This window comes from Pavona decussata, unplaced genomic scaffold (assembly GCF_977016875.1).
Source record: "Pavona decussata unplaced genomic scaffold, jaPavDecu1.1 SCAFFOLD_59, whole genome shotgun sequence".
NCBI classification, from domain to species: Eukaryota; Metazoa; Cnidaria; class Anthozoa; order Scleractinia; family Agariciidae; genus Pavona; species Pavona decussata.
The window spans coordinates 1,785,166-1,805,573 of NW_028145481.1; the positions used below are offsets into that span (position 1 = coordinate 1,785,166).

The 20,408-nt window shown below is 38.8% G+C and overlaps 2 protein-coding genes and 1 long non-coding RNA gene across 4 annotated transcripts; 2 read left to right on the top strand and 1 right to left on the bottom strand.

Annotated features, from left to right (window-relative positions):
- The first annotated feature begins 1,444 nt into the window (after positions 1-1,444).
- Positions 1,445-3,579, top strand: LOC146479367 (uncharacterized). The gene is made up of 2 exons (XM_085111007.1): positions 1,445-2,076; positions 3,239-3,579. Exons 1-2 carry the CDS (start codon positions 1,517-1,519, stop codon positions 3,552-3,554), a joined length of 876 nt encoding a protein of 291 aa, XP_084967133.1. The 5' UTR covers positions 1,445-1,516; the 3' UTR covers positions 3,555-3,579.
- Positions 3,580-5,277: 1,698 nt separating this feature from the next.
- LOC146479368 (cysteine-rich motor neuron 1 protein-like) lies at positions 5,278-19,046 on the bottom strand. 2 transcript variants are annotated; one of them, XM_085111005.1, is made up of 9 exons: positions 18,921-19,046; positions 15,467-15,833; positions 14,357-14,572; positions 13,782-13,851; positions 12,910-12,977; positions 12,127-12,330; positions 6,622-6,691; positions 6,067-6,131; positions 5,278-5,499 (listed from the first exon to the last, which is right to left on the bottom strand). In XM_085111005.1, exons 2-9 carry the CDS (start codon positions 15,819-15,821, stop codon positions 5,474-5,476), a joined length of 1,074 nt encoding a protein of 357 aa, XP_084967131.1. In that variant the 5' UTR covers positions 15,822-15,833; positions 18,921-19,046; the 3' UTR covers positions 5,278-5,473. The 2 variants fall into 2 exon arrangements, with proteins under 2 accessions (XP_084967131.1, XP_084967132.1); XM_085111006.1 differs by having other exon boundaries at positions 6,059-6,131.
- LOC146479369 (uncharacterized) lies at positions 7,122-9,401 on the top strand. The gene is made up of 2 exons (XR_014864935.1): positions 7,122-7,421; positions 9,210-9,401. It is a non-coding gene; the product is annotated as an uncharacterized LOC146479369 (long non-coding RNA).
- Positions 19,047-20,408: the final 1,362 nt, after the last annotated feature.

Consider the following 20,408-nt stretch of genomic DNA (forward strand, 5'->3'; position numbering starts at 1 on the left):
AATAGTTATCGGTCAATTCATTTTATGATAGCTGATCGATTGCACAAAAGTCAATCATGGATTTTTTTTATTTGATTTGAACTGACTCAGATTGGAGTCACTTTTACGCGTTAACATAAATGAGACATGCTCGCGCGTTCCGGTTGGTTACTAAAGTCGTACTATATTTTACACATGAAAGTGTGCTTTACTTGTGTGTTTCGAGCTCAAAAAGTGAGTTTTACCAATGAAATATAACGTGTTTGAATGATGAGTTAACTCTGGGACAGAAGTTTTTTATACCGGCGGAATATCTTAGAATGTTAAGATGTGGTTTGGATTTCTCCCTCATCGTCTCTTGCTTCACGTTTTTCTTTGGTGTTCTGAAATGGCAATCGTGTTTTATAGCAAGTATAATTCTTCACAGAAAGGAACGACATTGTTTTACCTTGATACTAAAATCATGCACATATGCTAAAACTTGCATGATGATTAGGCGCTCGAGTTTATTTTGCCACAGTGCACATAAGGTGCGTGTTCAGTTCCAATCTGTACAAAAGTTTCTTCTTCTTTTGGTTGCTTTCCGGCTTCCGTGTAGTTTTCATTTATTGGTCATCGCTTGCCAAATATCCATAAATATTTATGTCCAAATTGCTGAGACGGAGTGCGGTCCGTTAACTGATCTGAACACGGTACGTGACAATTATGTTTTATTTTTATCGAGGAGGGTGTATCCGCGTAAAAACTGAAAGGCAACTAACTCGAAAACAGATTCCAATAATGCAAAATATTTTTAGAACGGAAAGTCTGTTTGCCTGCTTTCCGATTCGGTCGCTTAATGGAAAGGTGATGGGAATCGATTTAATAAAGGAAATGCTTCAGTCATGTTTGCAATAAATCAAGATAAATCGGACTTATCATGACGTATACCGGAAGATGAACTTCGACTTAATCATCTCATTATATTTACCGGGAAATCTATTGAGCAATACCAGACAACCTTGCATTCAAATTAGAGCTTTTCAGTAGACTATATAGTGGTCGATGTTTCTGACAGATGCTTCTGAAACAAACGACTGATTCAGTGAAGTCAGTCTGGTTGTTGTTTGAATTTCTGAACTGATCCAAGTCACAATCGAGAAATTAAAAAAAAGCGTTTTGGTCACTTTTTTTAACGTTATATAAGGGTCATTATTTGCTTGCCGTTTGAATCTAGTATTTACTTCCTCGTTTTTCTTCATCCGCCAAAACGGCGGGGGCCTTATCGGTTGGCGGAACAGATAAGTTTTGCTTTAAAAAATATATATCAAACTTGGGGGTCTTCAAAAATTTAACATCCTTTATTAAGTGTGTATGTAATTAGCTTGGAGTAGAAATAATGAAATAATTTATCCTGTTTTGAATTTTAGAAAAGGCGTGCAAAATTACCGTTCAGTGTGCGTTAGATAGCGGAGCGGATGTTGTAGGCGCACGCAAAGAATTCTGGGATCTCACAATATTTCTCCTCCGGGGGGTGGAGTAAGTAAAATTTGCTGTCATGGAACTCGATGACTGCGATGAACGCGAAGCAGCGATAACGGAAGGTCAAAAACTAGCATTGAATGGCAAACCAAAAGAAGCCGAGGATTATTTTAGGAAGCTATCCAAGAGTGGTTTTCCGGAGGCATCCGTTGCGTTGGCTCAAATTGCAGCGTTTCAAGGCAAATGGGACGAAGTGCTCGATCGCGGCAAAATTTTCCTGCAGAATCCGCAGATTTCGTACAACTATTGGCCCTTCCAAGAGGCGATGAGAAAGCTCATTGTAAGAGCGGTGAAAATAACTGGGAGAGAGAGTCAGTTTGAGGTGATGTTAGAGTGGTCTGCAGCCGTTGGGAGGGCAGCTTTAGGCTGTGATGTTTGGGCAATGGAGTCGTGGCAGAAGGGTTTGGACGAGATGGCGGTCGCTGTGGGTTTGAAAGAAGCACCTAAGGAAGATAAAGATGAAAAAGAACCTGAACTAACTAAAGAGGAGAAGATTAAAAAGTACGAAGAAGATATGAAGAAGACGGTCAATGACCCAGTGTTGGGGAAAGATCCTAAACATGTTACAAAGATGAGGTCAGCTATCAGCTAGGTGTCTACCACAGGACTCCCACACTGATTTTAAGACCATAGGTTTCCCGTTTTCCTTACTTTGCAAAGAACAATATTCTTGCTCAGCCTTGTTCTGGCCTGCATGATAAAATAGGGCAAGAACCAGTGGAGGCTAAGTTTATATTTTGATCTAGAAATCAATTTAAGAAAGCTCAAAAGCTAGGGCTTCTCAATGTTATCGGAGGGTGGGGCAGGGGATAATTTGTGTATGTGAGAATATGAAAGATTACAAAAAAGTACTTTTGATCATCTTTTGCACATCCTTACCTGCCTCATCCCCTGTCGCTTGCTTGCTCGCTCGAAACTGTAGTGCACACGCACACGTTTTTCTTCTAAATCCCAAAAGGCAGCACTTCACATTCATTCCCATGTTCCACTCCCTTATAAAGATGCGGGTGGGGGGGGGGGGGGGGGACTTGTGACATAAACGTATTGCTATTTAAAATTCAATCTGAATTCCTGTCATCAATCTTAATTTCACTAGCAACCAGTGAGCCTAGGAAAATAGAAAGCCGCGTAAAAAGTTTTATTTGAAATCCACCAACCACAGTTTGTTGTGAACACTGATGACCTTCTAAACCTGGTGAACTGAACTTTTTGTTTTTTACTCTTTCATAATCATGTTTGACAACCATGAACCATTGCTTGAGTGGTCTTAGTGCCATTTATGCTTTAAAATATTGAAGGACTTGCTGTATAACTGGCCTACAGGCATTTTAATAGCATAATTTTACTGTTTTGTTTTGTTTGTTTTTTTGGCTCAGGTTTGCCAGATTTATTCCATGTACCCTTCAAATTCTTCATAAAAAGGTTGCCATTGGCCTTTTTCTGCTGGTTTGTGCTTCATTTTGGGGTAAAAAGGTATGGTTACACTCAGGGACAACGTGCTTGTAACCAGGCAGAAACAGGCAGAAAAAGTATGCCATGGATATGATTTTTGTTTTGTTTTGAAGGAATGGAAGGTGACATGTGAAAATACTAGCAAATCATGAGTGAGTCCCCTCCCACCCAAACAAAACAAAAAGTGACTGATAATGTACTACAGATTCAAGCGGTTATCCAGCCATTCAATTCCACATACTGTAGGTGTAGTGATAATAATGATGTTATATTATATTTTTTTTAGATTTCTAACAGCCAAGCTGTGTGATTATGAAGAGGAAATGGTACATGTCTATCTAGAAAATGACGATGCCTGGAGTGGGCGGCAAACAGACTTTGATGATGTTATGCTCATTGCAAAACTTCTTGCTAAGGATGGCAAAGATTCACTGGCATGGGAAGTGATTTCCAAAAAACTGAAGATTTGGCAGCCATACGAGAACCATGAAGTTGAACCAATTGATCTGTTGAACGATGATGTGTTATTTGATGTGATGACACCTCAGAGGTGTGAAGTTGTTCTTTCAACTAGATATGAAAACAAACTTAAAGACTTGTGATAATCATATTAAGGCAGCATAAATATTATTGAGTTTCAGTTGACGTCACTGTCTTGAACACTCCATGGACAGAAAACATAAATGTTCCAGCAAGTGGAAAGTTTGAGACAATCAGTAGTTGAACTTGGACCCACAAATTATATAATGAAATGAACTTTGTCTGGTCAGACCATCAGTCATTGAAATATTCTTTTAGATACAGGGAGCTGTCAACATTGAATAGTCTGTTGCGGCATTATATACTAGATTATTTAGATTATTTAGAGAATAAATTTGAAACAAATTTGAATTTGTATTGTGAAAAAAGAGGTGTATATTTTGAAAAAAATATATGTATGCAATTTTAGCCTGGAACTGGTACTGCTGCTGCTTATTTAAAGGTAAAGTTTTGATGTTAGAGCTGATATCAGTGACGTACACTGTAAGCTGTGACAGCATGCAGCATATTTCCTCACTGCTTACATAATTCATTGACACCATTGCCAAAATTTTACCTTTGTATGGACGAACATGCTGCCTTCTGTACAGTTAAAAAAGCAAGAATGCATTGTTGCTGTTGACATACAATGTATTTCATCAGAAATGATCTGTTAATCATAAATTATCATTTTAAAAGTAATGGATAATGGGGTTAGTTTCTAAAGAAACTGTGGTATTGCATCGGTGGGTAGAAGAAACAAAAAAATGTTGGTTGATCAACAGAGGTGATAACTAAAGGTAATTTGGCCACCATAAAGAGAGTTGAGTGCTGATGTTTCCGGCACTAACCCTTCATTATAGCGAATTAATGGCCTCTGATGAAGGGCTAACGTTCAGAACATCAGCACTCAACTCTCTTTATGGTGGCCAAATTACCTTTAGTTAGTTATCAACTCTGTTGATAAACCAAGCATTCATTTTAAAAGTAAGTTTGGCTTGTTTGAAATACCAATTTCACACAGTTCCCGTCCTTCTTTTCCACTTCATTGAGCACCTTCCAATGAGACTCTAAAGCAGTGATTGTATTGCTGATAATGATGATGATAATGGTGATGATAATTGAGCACTTGGATGTAAGACTTCTTAGTTGCAATTGAATGCATCACCATATCTAAAGGAATAGTAGTCGGTGGCGATTATTTTTTCTGCACTGTAAAGGGGGCAATTATTTAAGTAGGGAGGGGGGAGGGGGATTAATAGAGGGCAGCAATTATTTTTAAATATTGCGTGCTAAGAACAAGGCCTTTTATACAGTCCTAACTAGAGAGCTTCAAGGAATAAATTAAAGAAAGAGTAACTTACATGAACATTACCATAGGAAAAATGTCATAAAACCTGTGCTTTTGCAATCGAAAACCGAGGCATAAATTTTGAACTTGACAGGGAGGGGGTGAAAGAGGGGAGATAGATTTGGGTATTCAAATATTTGCACCAAAGGTAGGTGATTAATCCAGGGACAGCTATTAAACAAATAAATATCAGGCAAAAGCATTTTCAATTGTGATAATCCAGTACCTCTTTCAATGTGTTCATCTAGAATATAATTTTTGTTTGCATTCAAATTAACCTTGCTAACCTCTTAAAATATCAGCTATTTTTGTATAAGGTCTATGGGAATTTTTTACTTGTAACAAGGACATTTAACAGCACTCCCCCACCCCCAAAAAAAGACAGAAAAGAATAGAAAAAAAAAAGAAAATTAAGATACTCCGTTTTCAAATGAAAATCAATGAAAGCTCTGGGCCTCAATCTAAGTAATCTTTATTAAGCAACAATAAAAATAACTACAGTCATGTAAACTCCGTTTACGCCATAACTTCGTCTGTTTTTATCCACACCCCACCCCCACAAGGATGGCAGGAATTTTTGTGGGTTCTTCTTGGTGGTGGGGGCTATAAATGGAATCCCCCATGCTACATCTTCCTTCCATTCCAGGTTAATCACTTGGGACCCATCTTTAATGGTTCTGCGGGGAAAAATACATGAAAATGTAAACTGAAAAAATAAAGAGCGTAACAGAGCAGAGTATCAGTAGACCGCAAGCAGTCGAGTCAAGGATTATTTTGCTGTGCATTATGTCTCAAAAGGAAATGATAATCGACCTCACATATTCATGTCACACATGAACCAATCGTCCTCACGACGAAAAAATGTGGCGCTATGCGTGAAACACGCGGGAAAACATGCGTGGGGAACTCACGACTGATTGGGTTAAATCAAATTAGTTGACCTGCCTTGTCCCTGGGCGTAGAGCTTGAAGAGAAGGACGCAAAACGCAACGCGTATGACAAAGGAGAGAGACACTTTGGGATGACGAAGTTTGTTGAGAAATTCTCGCGAAACTTTTTAAAAGATCAGCTCTAATCATATAACGAGGTTTGAACGAAGCAATGCTAAATAAACCAAAGGAAACGTCATTTACCCTCTACTTCAGTTACAACCTCTCTGGAATTAGACTTGATTATGCGGTAAGAGAAATCTACGTCAACGTTCACAAACATAACACTGCGCACTGAGGGCCTCACCAAGTTACCTCTTATCATCTTTGTAAAGTTGCATCTGTCACTGGAGCACTGCCATCTGGAGTAGCTGCACGTACTGCATGAAAGGAAAATCTGCTATTTGTGTTTTGTTAACACCACGTGGTTTGACCCCGCCCAACCCCGCTGGCGCACATTTTTTGCGGACAACTTAACTCCCCACGAATGAACGTAGCACCACAATTTCTTTAGAAACTAACCCTGGCAGACGCGTGAAAAATATATAGGGTGCGTAAAAAGCGTGGAGCGCGAGGTAGGGAGACACGCGAGGGTGCATCCCCGCGTGCCTCTCTCGCACACGTGTGGCTACACAGGCTACCCCCTTAACTGTATTATCAACCGAACTCCGTCAGGTTTTGAGGACGGCCTTGCGCGCAGAACACCAGAAGAATCTTAATCCGACAAGAACAAGCCTTAACGCCTCAGTAAGCTGTGTATTGCTTTTCGCATTCTTACCCAGGATTCTTAATCTCAATGATGCTGGCTTCAACAATGACATAATATGTGAGCCTTTCACGTTTTAAAAGATATTGCAATATCGGACTTACCACAGAGTACATCTATCAGGAAGAACAAGAATCTCTCCATGAAAGTACTTTACCTCTTGAAAGTGGCAAGCTAAATAAAACAAACAGAAAAACTCAATCTCGTCCCTGGTTTAACCCCATCCAGTCTCACAAGGACCTATTAAAAAAGTTTGTAACTTCATTAATATGCAAGCAAACGCCGTCAAACTTTGAGACACGTTGGGGTCGGTGACCTGCACCGTTTGCAACGTCCTACATGTTTGATCGAGAGGACAAAAGAACGAACAACAGAACAATGCTCCCAACCCTAAAAAACAATGCAGCTGCAGGTTATCAGGGTCCAGTGAAAATACAGCTTTTGAAAGGTGCAGGTCTGACTGCATACGTTACAACGTTTACAACGTAACATCTATTCTTTACGGGCTCACCAAGTTATCATACAGGAACAATTTGGTATGATAGGTCAATTTGGTGTGACAGGTCAGCTCCATGGTTAACTCCATGGTTTCACTGGCGAAAAATGTCTGCGCAGGCGCTGTGCAAATTATCACGTGACGTGATTCCGTGAATCTTATTGGCTCTTTGATGAAAACCGCTCACAAGCAAGGAAGGAAAAATGGCTGCCGTAGGACAGTCGAATACCTGTTGTTTTTGCCAGTTCTGTGAGAGATCGGGGGCAGTTTTATCGCCGATTTCAAGTGGAACGTATTGTCTGAAAAATTTTACGTTACGGTAACGTTTGGCTCAGAGATTCCAACATGTGATCGAATAGAAATCGGTGATGTAAAACGATGTTCTCGCTGGAAAGAGCTGCGAAAAAGGTATGTTTTTGTCACATTTTATGATAATGCAAGTGTCTTGCCACCTGGTACAAAAAGTTATTATATAGAGTCAGAAGCGCAACTCTTGGGCTTTAGGTAGATACAGGAATTAGCTTGTACCAGGTGGCAGGGAAGGTGCAGTGTTATATAATATGTTGCCCATTTTTTGCACCATTACAGTAATTTTTGGCATACGGGTGAGCAGAATGTAGATGGTTCGATTTAGGGAAAAACCAGTACAGACTGTAATCGTATGATGGCGCCGATCTTGAAGCCTTTTGGTATTTTGAATACGTAATTAAGCTCTCTATGCATCTAACGATTCCTAACTATTTCCAGATCAGATATATACACATGTATGTTATATAATTTTCACCAATCTGGGCTGGAAACCTCTGGAAATAGAGTTCCCAGATACCTTTTTAATTATTATAATGTGAAAAACCATGACATCCACCACTACAATACTAGAAATAATGATTATTTTGGAAAAAAGTTAACTTAGAATGCAAGAAGCGCTTTTTTCTACAAAGGTGCAAAATTTTTTAATAATTCTTAGAATTTATGACTGTTTGAAACTTCCTTTTAATGTTTAATGTTCCCAGAATATTGTGATCTCCTTTTAGTTTATTTTTTTCTTACCCAGGACCTGCATTGATAGCAGTTTTCTTCTTAAAACTGATACAGCAATCCTGTATAAATATGTTTGAATTATAATTATTATTATTAATTACATAAACAGTTATACATGTATGCTCATATTTAACTGAACAATTGCTAGTCTATTGAATTTCTCATCTTGTGCAACACTGTAATAAGTCAAAGGAAAAGCAAGAAGAGTGTACAATACATGTAGGTTGATTTCCTTCCTAGTAATATTCAGTCGTAAATATAAAGTCACTGAGCAGTCGCGACCCATGGGCTTGTAATATTTTCATGAATATTTTGCTCAGAGAAAAGAGGAGACACTTACAGTTTTTAACAAAGGTTGTTCCCTGCATATGTCTTCATTTTAAACTACATGTATGCAAATTACTGCTTGGAATTTATGTATTATTGAGCAGATATAATTTCTAAATAAGTAAAGTTTTCAACTTTTCTGTCGGGATGATTATTCATTAGACAACCTAAAAACAATGCTGTTTGTAGATGATGTACAGTTAAAATATCAAATAAGAGTTTCAATTTAAAACAGTTTTGAAAGAATTTGATGGGGTGGTTGCATGATCGATTAGTCAGTATATGATGTCAACTGCAGTCGTAACATTTATTTTTATTTCTTTTTATTTTCCCTCTGTGTTAATGTTTTCTCAATTTATTTTATTTTCAAGATAGATGTCGTACTTAAATGGCATGTGCAACTGAGTAAAGCAAATTAATCTAATATTTCTCTATTCACATAGATTCAAATCCAATAAGGATTTCTTGTTACCTTAATGCTAAGCAATAACTTTTTCACTCTTTTATTATTTTTTTATACCACATCCATGTTGCACAACATCATCATTGTTTTTGACGGGGTCTTAGTTTTCAAGGGACCTTATTTTTTTCTCCATGGTTGTTTATTTTAAATTTCATTTTTTTAAATGGATAGAAAAATAAGATGAAGTAAATGGTAAAACATAAAAACATTTACATATTACATTTACACTAGTAATTACTACTAGTGCCAGCAGACTTAAAAATACTAAAAATACACTGTAAATAAAGGAAAGAAAGAATTTATGCAAAGGATCTTGAATTACTTGCATTTATTAATGTTGGCTTAATTATTTATTCTTTCTTTAGGGTTGGCAGCATTGAAAGAGGCCTTGAAACCAGAGAACTGTTCAAGTATAGGACATCTTTTGTTCACTTTTAGTGCCATCTAACATTTCTTGCCACCAGGAAGATGAATTATAAATGTTATTGCAGTTTGAGAGTTTTGTTATTGGGCAGAAGAAAAGGGGGCCTTCTCTTGAATAAATTTTTTAATGATCATTTGTTTAGTTTCTGTAGTTCTTGCTTGAAAGTGTTTCACAGCAAAACCAAAAAAGGTGGATTAGATTTTCAGGCTTGGTTCAAGGCAGAATATTGTTACAGACCTACAGTTTGTATTTGATAAACAGTTGTTCAAATATACCCCACTCCATGCTCATGTGATGCTTACATAGTAGAAAATTATGAATTCCAAATGAATTGACAATGGACTTTAAGAAACTCTAGCATATCCATGGAGATAAGCAAACTAAAAGTTATTTGTACACCTTTTTCTTTCAAACATTGGTATTATTACCCATATTTTCCCTTAATTTCTGAGTACAGAAATACTGCAGCCTGGTTAGCAAAGTTGGTTGTGTACCAGACTGTGCAGCAGTTGGCCTGGGTTCGATTTATGACCAGACAAACACTCAGGGTCTTTAAATAAATGAGGAGAAAGTGCTGCCTTTGCACTATCACCTGTCACCTGCAAATGGTTAGACTTTCTAGTCTTCTCTGATAAGGACAAAAAACCATAGGCTACATCTCATTGTACTTTCACTTAAATCTGACTCTGTGGGACATAAAAGAACTTCCGGGGACATAAATCTCAGCTCTGTCAGTGACCACCCCTAGTGTCTATCACAAATCCAAATTCACTGTACAGGGTTATTTCTAACTCATTACTTCAGGCTGCTTAACTGCAAATTACAATAATTTATTATATTATTCTGCAGCTTAAGCAGTCTGGCAAAGTGCCCAAAACAGTGTTGCAAATTATCCCTGAAAAGCCCCATGAGGAGTGAATGAGATAAACAAAATGAAATAAAAACCAACTTTTTTTTCCTCAAAATTCTCTCTTTTTGAAGGTAATAGCGAGTGATTGAAGCTGAGAATTTGTCTTCAATGAGAGGCCTTAAGGGTTGTGCATTTGAATGGCTTTTTGGCCCTTGGGGGCACAAATTTGAACAATTAACCTATCACCCTAAGTTTACAAAGTTCAAATACCTGGAGGGTTGCTTGGGGATGGGGGATGTTGAAGTTTTCACTTGATCAGTGCATTTTGTCAAAAATCAAAATTAACAAACTATCACTGAAATTGTACAATTAATTTGCTTATTTACAAAGTGAAGCTGCATTTTTGTAAGCTCTCTTGTTTGAAATTGAATATGAATGGATATAAATGGAGAAATTTACAAGCAGTGGTCAGTGGCTGCCCATTATTTGCTTTTAAATCTTGTTTTAATCTTTTTGATACCAGAGTAAACAATGCAATATTTAGAAATAAATTCTACTTCCCATGTTTGAGAGAGGATTGCCTTTTATTTGTCACCGTCTGTGTAACAAACAAATGTAAAAAATTCAACATTGTGTTACCATGGAAATTCATTACCATTAAAGATATTGGATGATAACATTGTACCTCACTGTTAGTGATAACATGTCATGTTGTTAAGCATCAATGGACACTTTCTGTCTGGAATAATACCGTGTACATGACATTCCTTCCATTCATGTGTGCATGTGCTTTGTGGTTATTTACATGCATATTATTTCTGAAAGTACACACAAGTAAAACACAAGTCACAAATTTCAGTGTAACGTACCATTTTTTAATCACGTTTATATTGTGGCTCAAATTTCACTTTTATTCACTTTTATTTTTATTTTCCTTCCTTTTTGTGTTTGGTAATTTATGGTTATGGGGATAAACTAAAGGAAAATTTTACTTAACCAAACAAAAATTTCAACCACAACATCTACATTAACGGCAATAACATAGCTACTTCAGGTCTGTTGTTAGACCTCATTGGAATAACAATCACTCACTGAAACCCACATCAGTTGTTTTGTAGAGACAGAGTTTGTAGCCTGTCTTTGAAATAAAAAGAACAGATAGTCAAGTATAGTGTTTGTTCGTAGAATTTTCTCTTAACTTAAGGTCGCAATGAAATGTCCGAAAGATAGTAGCTTTGGAGTGGAAATGTGGGCCGGTAAGTGGGGACATTTTCCCCTATCCTATCACATAAAAGGTGCAAAATCTTGAGACATTTCTTGTGAAATTAGACATCAGCATTACCAGTATTCATTTGCTTCTCGAGAGGCTCTCATCCAGTGACAAAGGTAAACCGCGCAATTAAATATTTACTTACGTTTCTACTCGAAAATCGAGTCGTAGACTCATCGGATTCTCTTAAATTACCATGGTACTCTTCACCTGCTCTGGTTTTTCTTCCTAAACCGGCAGATGAGCATTACTCCACAAGTACAGCTCTTGGCCGAGACCAAGAAATCTCACGTACACCCTTCCACACTAATTAATTCTGATCTCGCGATAAACGTTTGTGTTTGTCTCCTTTCTTCCTTTCTTGTACAAACTTTAATTCCTCGGCACAAAAAAACTACGGTACAGAGATTTCTCGACAAAGACACTTTGAAAATTTTACGCTTATGTTTTCAGGCTGGTCGTAAAATTTTGAAAACTCCGCCATCATGCAGATCATCGGCCGCCATTTTGATTGGGATTGTTGTTGCTGTCCAGGCTCCGCGCGCAAGCTGAGCTACTAAGTCACGTGGTTGAATTTCAACCAATCAGACATTTTTCGCCAGTGAACTCCATGGTATGGCTAGTACGTCACGCATGCGCACAGCCATATCACCATATAGAGATAGACATACCGTGGAGCATTATAAGGTGACCAGTGTATTCAGATTGTCTAGCATAATCCACAGAGTACAAACAAACCTCTAGCATAGTCCGCTGGACACATAAGACAGCAACGTCCCTTCATTTTAAACGGATTGTCGCACTGAGGTCTGGGACAGCCAATGCTTGAGCAATTTCCAGTCTGGAAATCTCCACACAAACAGTGCGCACATTCACTGAGACTCCAGATTTCACCTTTCCTGTACACCTCATCCGACAATGGATCTATGCATTTAGGCCTCTCTGTTGAAATAAGTATTTTCTTAAACTGAGGAAAAATCAGACTAAATTCGCAGTTAGTCAACGTGTCTGACACTGGCTTGAGTAAACCGTTTAATACTGCAAAATTAAGAAAAACGTAAACAAGACGATACTAGCTGATACTCGATCGAAAATCTTCGGCTTTCGTCGATTTGAACAAGGGCGTAAGCCCAGTGAACCTAATTGTAAGATAATCCTCTGCTTAGTTTTCTTTTACGCTACGTAAAACGATGAAGGCCAAAACATTTTCCATCAAAACGTCTTTTCCTATGATTACAATCCACTGGACTCAGCTGCAAAAGAAACGTTTTAATACTTTACTACTGCCGAATATTCTTAGATAACAGAGAACGAACTTGAATCTGAACCGACAAATTGTTATCAGTTGTCCAGATTTGTTGAAGGGCGGAGTTGTATTCATACTGGTGTATTTGTCGTTATCATGATCCAGTTCAAGGTTACTCCGGCCGCGTTAGAACTACAGAGAAAATCGTCCGATTCTTAAGAAAAGATCAGCACGTTGTAAAGTTATAGTACACTGTCTGCAATCTCTCATCTTACCCTCTAGAGGAACCATTGGTTGATGGTGGTCATTTTGACACTGCCACCCTTGTGACTCTTTACATTTACTGCAATCAGAGAGACAAAGATAAACTTTCTTTGCAGTCTTGCGTATGTGTAATTCAGGGGCCAGATTGACGAAGCCCACCCCCTAAGTTAGAATGTATCCTAAGTATTTTTCCTCAGTAATAGCCTATTATTAAGGAACAATACTTGGGACTCTGAGTTCCAAAGAGATTTACGGTGCCATCAGCTCAGGGCTGAAAAAGCTAGGCTCCCAGAAAATCAGGGGCCTTTCCCTGGGATAAAGCGAAGAAATCCTTGAGCCCTGAGGCCAAATTCAAGCAGCTCTTTTAAATTAAGACGTATTCAAAATATTTTTTCTTGACAAAAGTCTATTGTTGGACTAAGGATGATGTAGAATCATGAAAGGGGGCCTCGGTCTTCGAACTAAACAGTAATTCTAGCGCAGGTGTAGTGGAAAGGTATAACCTTCTGGACTGGCTCCCTCTCTTTGATCGTTTTCAATTGCGAAACCATTCCGCAATGTTGCAAAAAATTTTTCCACATAACGTTTCTTCCACTTCTCACTCCCTCGGTTCCCGACTACCCTTGACTGCCTGTCCCCTTTTCCCTAGGGATCCTTCTCCCATCCGCCATCCGCTGCCGCCCTTTCCCCTCCCCCTCCTTATTACCCTTATTCATGCCATACGATAACTTTATTTAGACACGGTAATTCCATCAGCTATAACTAACTACCCTTTTTAATGAACTCGAACCAGCCGCTGACTGATGCATATCGAATGCCACGTCTAAAAACATGGCCGAATAGCTTAATTTAAGCCATCGCGAAGGACAGTCAGACTGCTCACCAGATGGACCGATGATCTTCCAGCACAATGGTCTCATTTTCAAAGAACATCTTTCCGTTGAATTTGCACACTGAAGAAAAAGAGCAAAAAGTGTTGTGTCAGTTTACAGTATATTTCTACTAGAAAAGAAAAAGCATTTGGTAATAAGCACACTCAAAATAGCAGAAATGTTTCTTGGTTTGAACCCTTTAATGTAACAGTATTGCTGTTTCTTCATTGAAAAATTCTTTGCAACTCTAACTGAAGAGGACTTGAGACAACTACAGATTAATTATAAAGCAGAAGTGGGAGCCGCTATCATTACATTTTTATTACATTCCTCTTTGCCCGTGAATCAGTGTGTAGTGAAAGCTAAGGTATGTTACTACCAACCATGAATCTGCCCAAGCTCTTATCTTATAAGATGGAGAACTGGAGCGGCGTGAGATTGACCGCGGTGGGAGCTTGGGCACGAATGCGAAACGCAAGTGCTGATGGGAGGAATAAAAATAAAGAGAAGGCACTTCGATTCCTCCACTTCCCATAAATAAATGTTTTCATGAATTATGAATAAATAGCGTTTTCATATTGCTAACCTTTTTTCCTGTCGGTATCCAAACAAATTCTACAGCATCTTCCCTCCACTCGTGTGGTATGCTGACAAGCAGGAACATTACACTGTATGCCCCAGCAGTTTAGCTGACCATTGCTTTTGCAGGCGCACGCAGTACATGCAAAGTCCCCGCGTATCCAGATTTCGCCAGTGCGGTAGAATTTGTTTGTGACCAAGTCATAACATCGGTTTCTCTCGTCTGAAATGAATGAGTATATATCAAGACTGGTAGAAAAGTGTGTTGCTTGTGCTGCTTTGGAAGATGTGAAAGATCTGAAGCATGCATTCAAAACTCCAAAATCTTCATGACGTGGAATCTTGAAATTGTTATTTGCCAAGTGATTCCCTGACAAAGACGTTTCAGGAAATCAATTTGAGAAGAAGAAGTTATGCGGAGTATTATTTTACAAAGAAAATTTTTGTTTCGAATTTTATAACGATTTCTCTTCCAGTATAGCAGCGAGAAATTCAAACCGCGCCTCAGTGTAAATCAGCTCAGTGCGATTTCGATCTGTGCGATTTGGGCGTACAAGTCCTATTAGTAACAAGTGAGGAAAGTGTTTTGCAACAGTGGCAGCGCGCTTCAAGTAAAAATTCTTTAACAAGATGAATTAAGTTTTGCGCATTTTTGGTGAAGCCTCCTGCGATATCACCGCACAATGTTCTCGACTGCTAAGTATTCCTCTCTCCGGCTACGGTAACGTTAAAACTTAATTTAGAAAGAAATTATCGATATTCGTCATTAATCACGATCAAGTCGTAGGGTGGTGTATACGTGTGTAAAATATCTGCCCATCAACCCCTGTTTCTAGATCTTGTTTGCAATTGGCGACTAACTCCTGCAACTTCAACATGAACACTGGAGACTGATTAGACTTTACGTAGTGAAATAAAACTCTGCTTTCCACTAAATGTCTTGAGCTCAAATTCTATGTCATAGGTGGGTTTAAGTCTCGCTCTGCTCCTAGGTTTTTTCCATCGGTGTTTTGTCTTTTGTCCTTTCATATAAATCAACAACTTCAAACTCAGTCCAATTTGATCTGGATAAGGAACTGCATAAATCTTCTGCGGGTGATTTTACTAGTTTACAAACCTTTTTCACATCTGCTGACTTTAAAATTGTCGGGCTCCATGCTTGCACAATACCACTCATCATCGCTTTTCATACAAGCCAGTCCTCTGTCACACATCTCATCTTGCTTTTCAAACGGCTCTCGCCTACACGGCTCTCCAATGGCCTTAAGACACACATCACAGCAGCCACACTTGTCCTTCACCACGGCGGTTTTGCAATTCGTCGTCGGAGGGCATGCGTACTTAGGGTCGGGACAGTCTCCTGCGCTTTTGCACCAGCAAGCGGGGCAGTCTTGGATTGGATTTGAAGCCTTGGTAGGGACGAATGACAGAGACAGTACAAGAAGTGATGCTGATAAGGCAAAGGCTGTCATCGCCTTGAAGAACTGAAATAAAAGGGAGGTTTGAGAGGTAAGTTTCCATGACATAGCTTTAGCAGAGTTAATGCTAGTACCCGGCAATTCGAAATCTCCTTGAAAGACATATCCCGTCCTACGTGCAAGCCGGTGTGTTCCGCTCAGTTTAAGTTGCATTACAAGGCAAATTAAGGGCCAGTTCACATTAGAGCTATGTTCTTAAAACTAAATCAATAATCTTTAGGTGAAGTGCATTTGTATAATGTAAGCTTTAACTGCTGTAAATATTGCCAGAAATTTAAGATTGGGATTTTTCTATTGATAGGCTAGAACGTACGATAATCATCGTCAACTGATACTTGACATCTAACGTTTTATTTCCGACGAATAATTTTTGGACCAACCTGATTTCTTGTGAATAGGCCAATTTCACGATGGCGTTATTTCACTACAACTAGCAGAATTCATTTCGTCTTCCTTATCAAATTAAAAATTTTGTAATCTCAGTTGAGAGCAAAAAACAATAGCTCTAATTAGTTAAAAAAAAAAACTAGCTGAAGGATTCTGGTAGCCACAATTCATTATCTATAACCTGTGTACGAGCAGAAACAAGAATGAAAATAACTCACAAATGATGGAATATTCAGTTTAAAAGATCTAAACATTCCCAAACTTTCGGAGGAACAAAAGGTATCTTGTGAAGGAAAAATCACTTTAGAAGAATGTGCACTGCTTTTGGAAAGTTTTGCAAACAACAAATCACCTACAAATTCGAAAACGAACCACGATGCTACATTAGCTCTCTGAAAATAAGCCAGAATCAGAATCTGGCAGTTTTACCTTATGTGTGCCACCGTGAGTTATGTTTCGCGATCGCGTGAGAAATGAGCAGGAGTTAATCAATGTTGATGCCATTTGTACGCTTAAGACTAAATCCGGTAAATTGCTGCAGTGAATGACGAATTCTGAAAACCTATCATCCCTGAAAACTATAATTATAGAGTAATTGGTGTTCTTTCAAGGTCATTTTGTACTGATCTACCTTTTCGTCATCCATACCTTCTTTGATCTGTGACATGATATAACACTGACAAATTAACAGGAAAAATGCGTTCTTTCTCTGTTGACATCATTTTCAACAAATTAATTTGTAGCTCACAAATTAAAGACGTCTTTTAATTTCGCATCAATGGCTAAATAAAATATAAATTAATTTCATACTCGGCCCCGCTAACAAAATCAGTTAGTATGACTGTAATCAGTACCATACAGTCATTGATTCTGCATTAAATGTTTTGGAATTCAAAACTGCTTTCACTCCGTCATTATCGTTGCCGAATGCATGTCAATTCGATCTTTTATCTCAGAGGTAAATATTTTGGATGTCATCGCTTGTCACTGTCGACTAATGTCGACTAATGACCGCAATGTCAATTTACACTCCGTCAAGGCAATAAACGTGCAGCCAGTGTTAAAAGTCATGATCAATAGCTTTTATAAATATGAACAGTCACAATCACTTTGTACGTACAGCCAAATAAACTGAGTGAAAGAACGGTAGCTTTTATTTGAACCCTGCTTTACTTCAAGATTCTAATGATCCACGAAACAGAACGTTCGAACAACCTTGCCCAGCTTAATGAAACAGCACTAGAAAGTATACTCGGTTCAATTCCGGTAGGCCAGGAGGTAGGGGAGGGATACTCGCTACTCCCTACCGATGGACTATATGGGAAGGCTCCTCTCGAGAGAGGAAGAGTGGAACTTCTAGTCCCCTGGCACTTCATTAAGTCAAGGTTCCATTGTACCTTTCTCAGACTGGAGACAAATAAGAGGGTAGGGTTATTATGTGCTGGGCCAGGTTGTTCGAAAGCCGATTAACGTTAATCCACGATTAAAATAAAGTCAACCAGCGTTTCCTGCTCGCTCGCTAAAATTGTTTCTAAGCTCTAATTTTAAGCTAGTGGTAAAAGTAAAGTCAACGTCAAAACTGAGGGACAAAAATCTTTGTTGTTGTGTAATTAAACTCGAACCAAAGTTGTTGTTAATCCAGGATTAGCTTAATCGGGCTTTGAACAACTGGACCCTTAAGTATAGAAAAGGGTGGGGAAAACTATTGTTTCGGCATTTGGAAGGGCCTTAAAATATCTCAAACCGGACCAGAAAAGAGCTGTAGTTTTCAAAACCTGAAGGTATGTGTAAGGGGTACCATTTTCTCTAGAAGATGTATGACAAGATTACCATCTCTGTCAAAAATGATTTATAAAAGGATAACGGTTTAAACCTCGGGGCAGAGCCTCCCTGTATCAATTTTCTTGGGTACCCCTTTCTCCCTCCGGGAGACCTGTGCAATGGCTCTAACTTTCTTAGGAACTGGTCGAAACTGCGGGCCTCCCTCAGATCTACGTACTGTACACTGAAAAAATGCACCGGAAGGACACTACGTGTACAAGAATGCTAACATTCCTCGGCAGTTAGAAAACTCATTGCCAGGTCATCATGCAATGGAGTATCCTTGGAAGACAATGTTTATTTTTCTTGCAACGAAGACAGTTTCGCCATAAACAACTCATAAATTCACGAACTCATCTACGGGTTGAAGAGTTCAAGATCGCGACGGAAGTGGATGGAATTCTGACACAAGTAAAAGCTTGATGGCCGTAAGACTTCAGTATAAAAGTAAACAATGTTGAACTCTTTTCTTCAATTCCAGAGTCAAACCTCACTACCAAGCCGATATGTGGTTCCGTAGATGAAATCCTGGCGACCATGCAGTTTGTTTTTCTCGAAATTCGGAAATATAGTTTTCCCAGTATCGAACCTTCGCACTCTTGAAAGTCGGATAAAGTATGATTATAATAAACAGCAAATTAAAACATCTGTAAGCTTGTAAAGTCTATTTTGGGCATGCAGTTGACTTGTTTCGATGTTTACAGATGCTTTTCGCTCGCAAAGCTGCGAATTGAATCCAACTCTTCCGATCAAACCGGCGTTAACCAGATTAATCAATGTTTGAACTGGTAAAAATTACATTGTAAAAGCCCTACTTTCCTTTCCTTAATGCAATTACAAGCTTCTGGAGCTATACGCTTTATAACAACAATTGCAAGGTCTTACCTTAACAGTGTTTGCTGACAAATCAACGGTTTTTAGACAACAGAATTTAAGCAGCAGACATTTCTCAGTCTACCGTCCTGAATATGAAAAATATTTTGGATACGGTCTTTTCTAGATATTAAATTGCCAAGTAATGTAATATTGAACTTGTCAAAGGGTTATTGTCTTTTGCGTGTTCCAGATCGTATCTTTTATGTCTGTATCCGTTTATGACAGGAAAACATCTCGCAGAGGTGAATTCGCTTTTTACAATTGCCATGAATTTTATCAGCCTCAGAACTAAATATTACGATGTAACCTTACTATAAAACCTGAACAATTTCCACGTTTTGTGACAACAGTATCTATTTAATTTCTGCTACTGTCGCGGCAGGCGTGCTCCACTTTCCTGACCTATAATCATAAAAGGGAGCATGGACAATTGAGCTTTGTGTGTCATCTGCACGGTTCCAGAATGTGTTCGTAAGTTTGCAAAGCCAACCTACAATCTTGGACAGAATAGATAGAAAATGAAAACCCTTCTTCACCCCCCAAATCAACAATGAATTCGCGCCAAAAGCAAACGTTACCGAAAACGCGCCATTTTCCCAGCGTTGAAATGGGGGGGAGGGGAGGGGAGGGGTGGTTCTTTGCTGCAGCATGTTTTCAGTATCAAAGTACTCTGAATGCCTGAGTCGACAGAAAACAAAAATGCATTCTTCAGTGAGAATCTGGACCCAGTTGTTCGAAGCCCGATAAGCTAAGGCCGCCGTTACACGTTGTGACGGCGCTGTGAAACAAGTTTCGAGACAAGTTTCACGAAAAGTAGAAGGTCTTTCCACTTCTGCAACGGCTCGCAACGGTCGCAGTGCCGAGTGGAAAAAAAAAAAAAGAGTTCAACCGTGTCGTGAAACTGATCTCGTTCGCCGTTGCACACAAGTTTCAGCTAAAAGCTTCAACGCCTAACGGCGGCTTAATCCTGGAGTAACGTGAACTTTGATCCGAGTTTAATTACTTATCAATAAAGATTCTTCCAAAAGATTTTCGTCCTTTAGTATTGACTTAGACTTTTCTTCACCTTTAGCTTGGCATTAGTCTTTAAAACCATTTTTAACGAGCGAGCAAGATTGCGCAATTTTGCAGATTTGTGTCGACGACGACAAAGCCCATTTTCTGACTCTGTCCTAGCCCTATACTGAGGGCCTGGCCGGAGTAATTACAAAGAAACAGAACCATTTTGCCTGGGTACAAAGAGTCAAATATGACATCACACGTTGGCACTCGATAAAAGGTAATGAGGCTTGGGTCCGGTCCTCACACGTTTTCAGACGCTTGGAATTTTGCTGTACGGTTCAGTTTTGTCAAAACTGTGGTAAACGGTTACACAAGGCCATTTAACTGCGGTAAAACGTTTTTTGTTATGTTGAAATAAAATTTTGTGCGGCCGCTCTTTATCGAAGTAAATTTCCTTCTGCAATTATCATAACTAAGATGTAAAATTAATGAAGC

What these genes read in the sequence shown, in the direction of transcription:
- LOC146479368 (XM_085111005.1), bottom strand. Translation starts at nt 15,821, where the DNA reads ATGACAGCCTTTGCCTTATCAGCATCACTTCTTGTACTGTCTCTGTCA. An exon ending in GGATACCGACAGGAAAAAAG is followed by an intron (nt 13,852 to 14,356) that starts GTTAGCAATATG and finishes CTTTTTCTTCAG; the next exon opens with TGTGCAAATTCAACGGAAAG. An exon ending in ACCAATGGTTCCTCTAGAGG is followed by an intron (nt 12,331 to 12,909) that starts GTAAGATGAGAG and finishes TTATTTCAACAG; the next exon opens with AGAGGCCTAAATGCATAGAT.
- LOC146479367 (XM_085111007.1), top strand. Translation starts at nt 1,517, where the DNA reads ATGGAACTCGATGACTGCGATGAACGCGAAGCAGCGATAACGGAAGGT. An exon ending in AAACATGTTACAAAGATGAG is followed by an intron (nt 2,077 to 3,238) that starts GTCAGCTATCAG and finishes TATTTTTTTTAG; the next exon opens with ATTTCTAACAGCCAAGCTGT.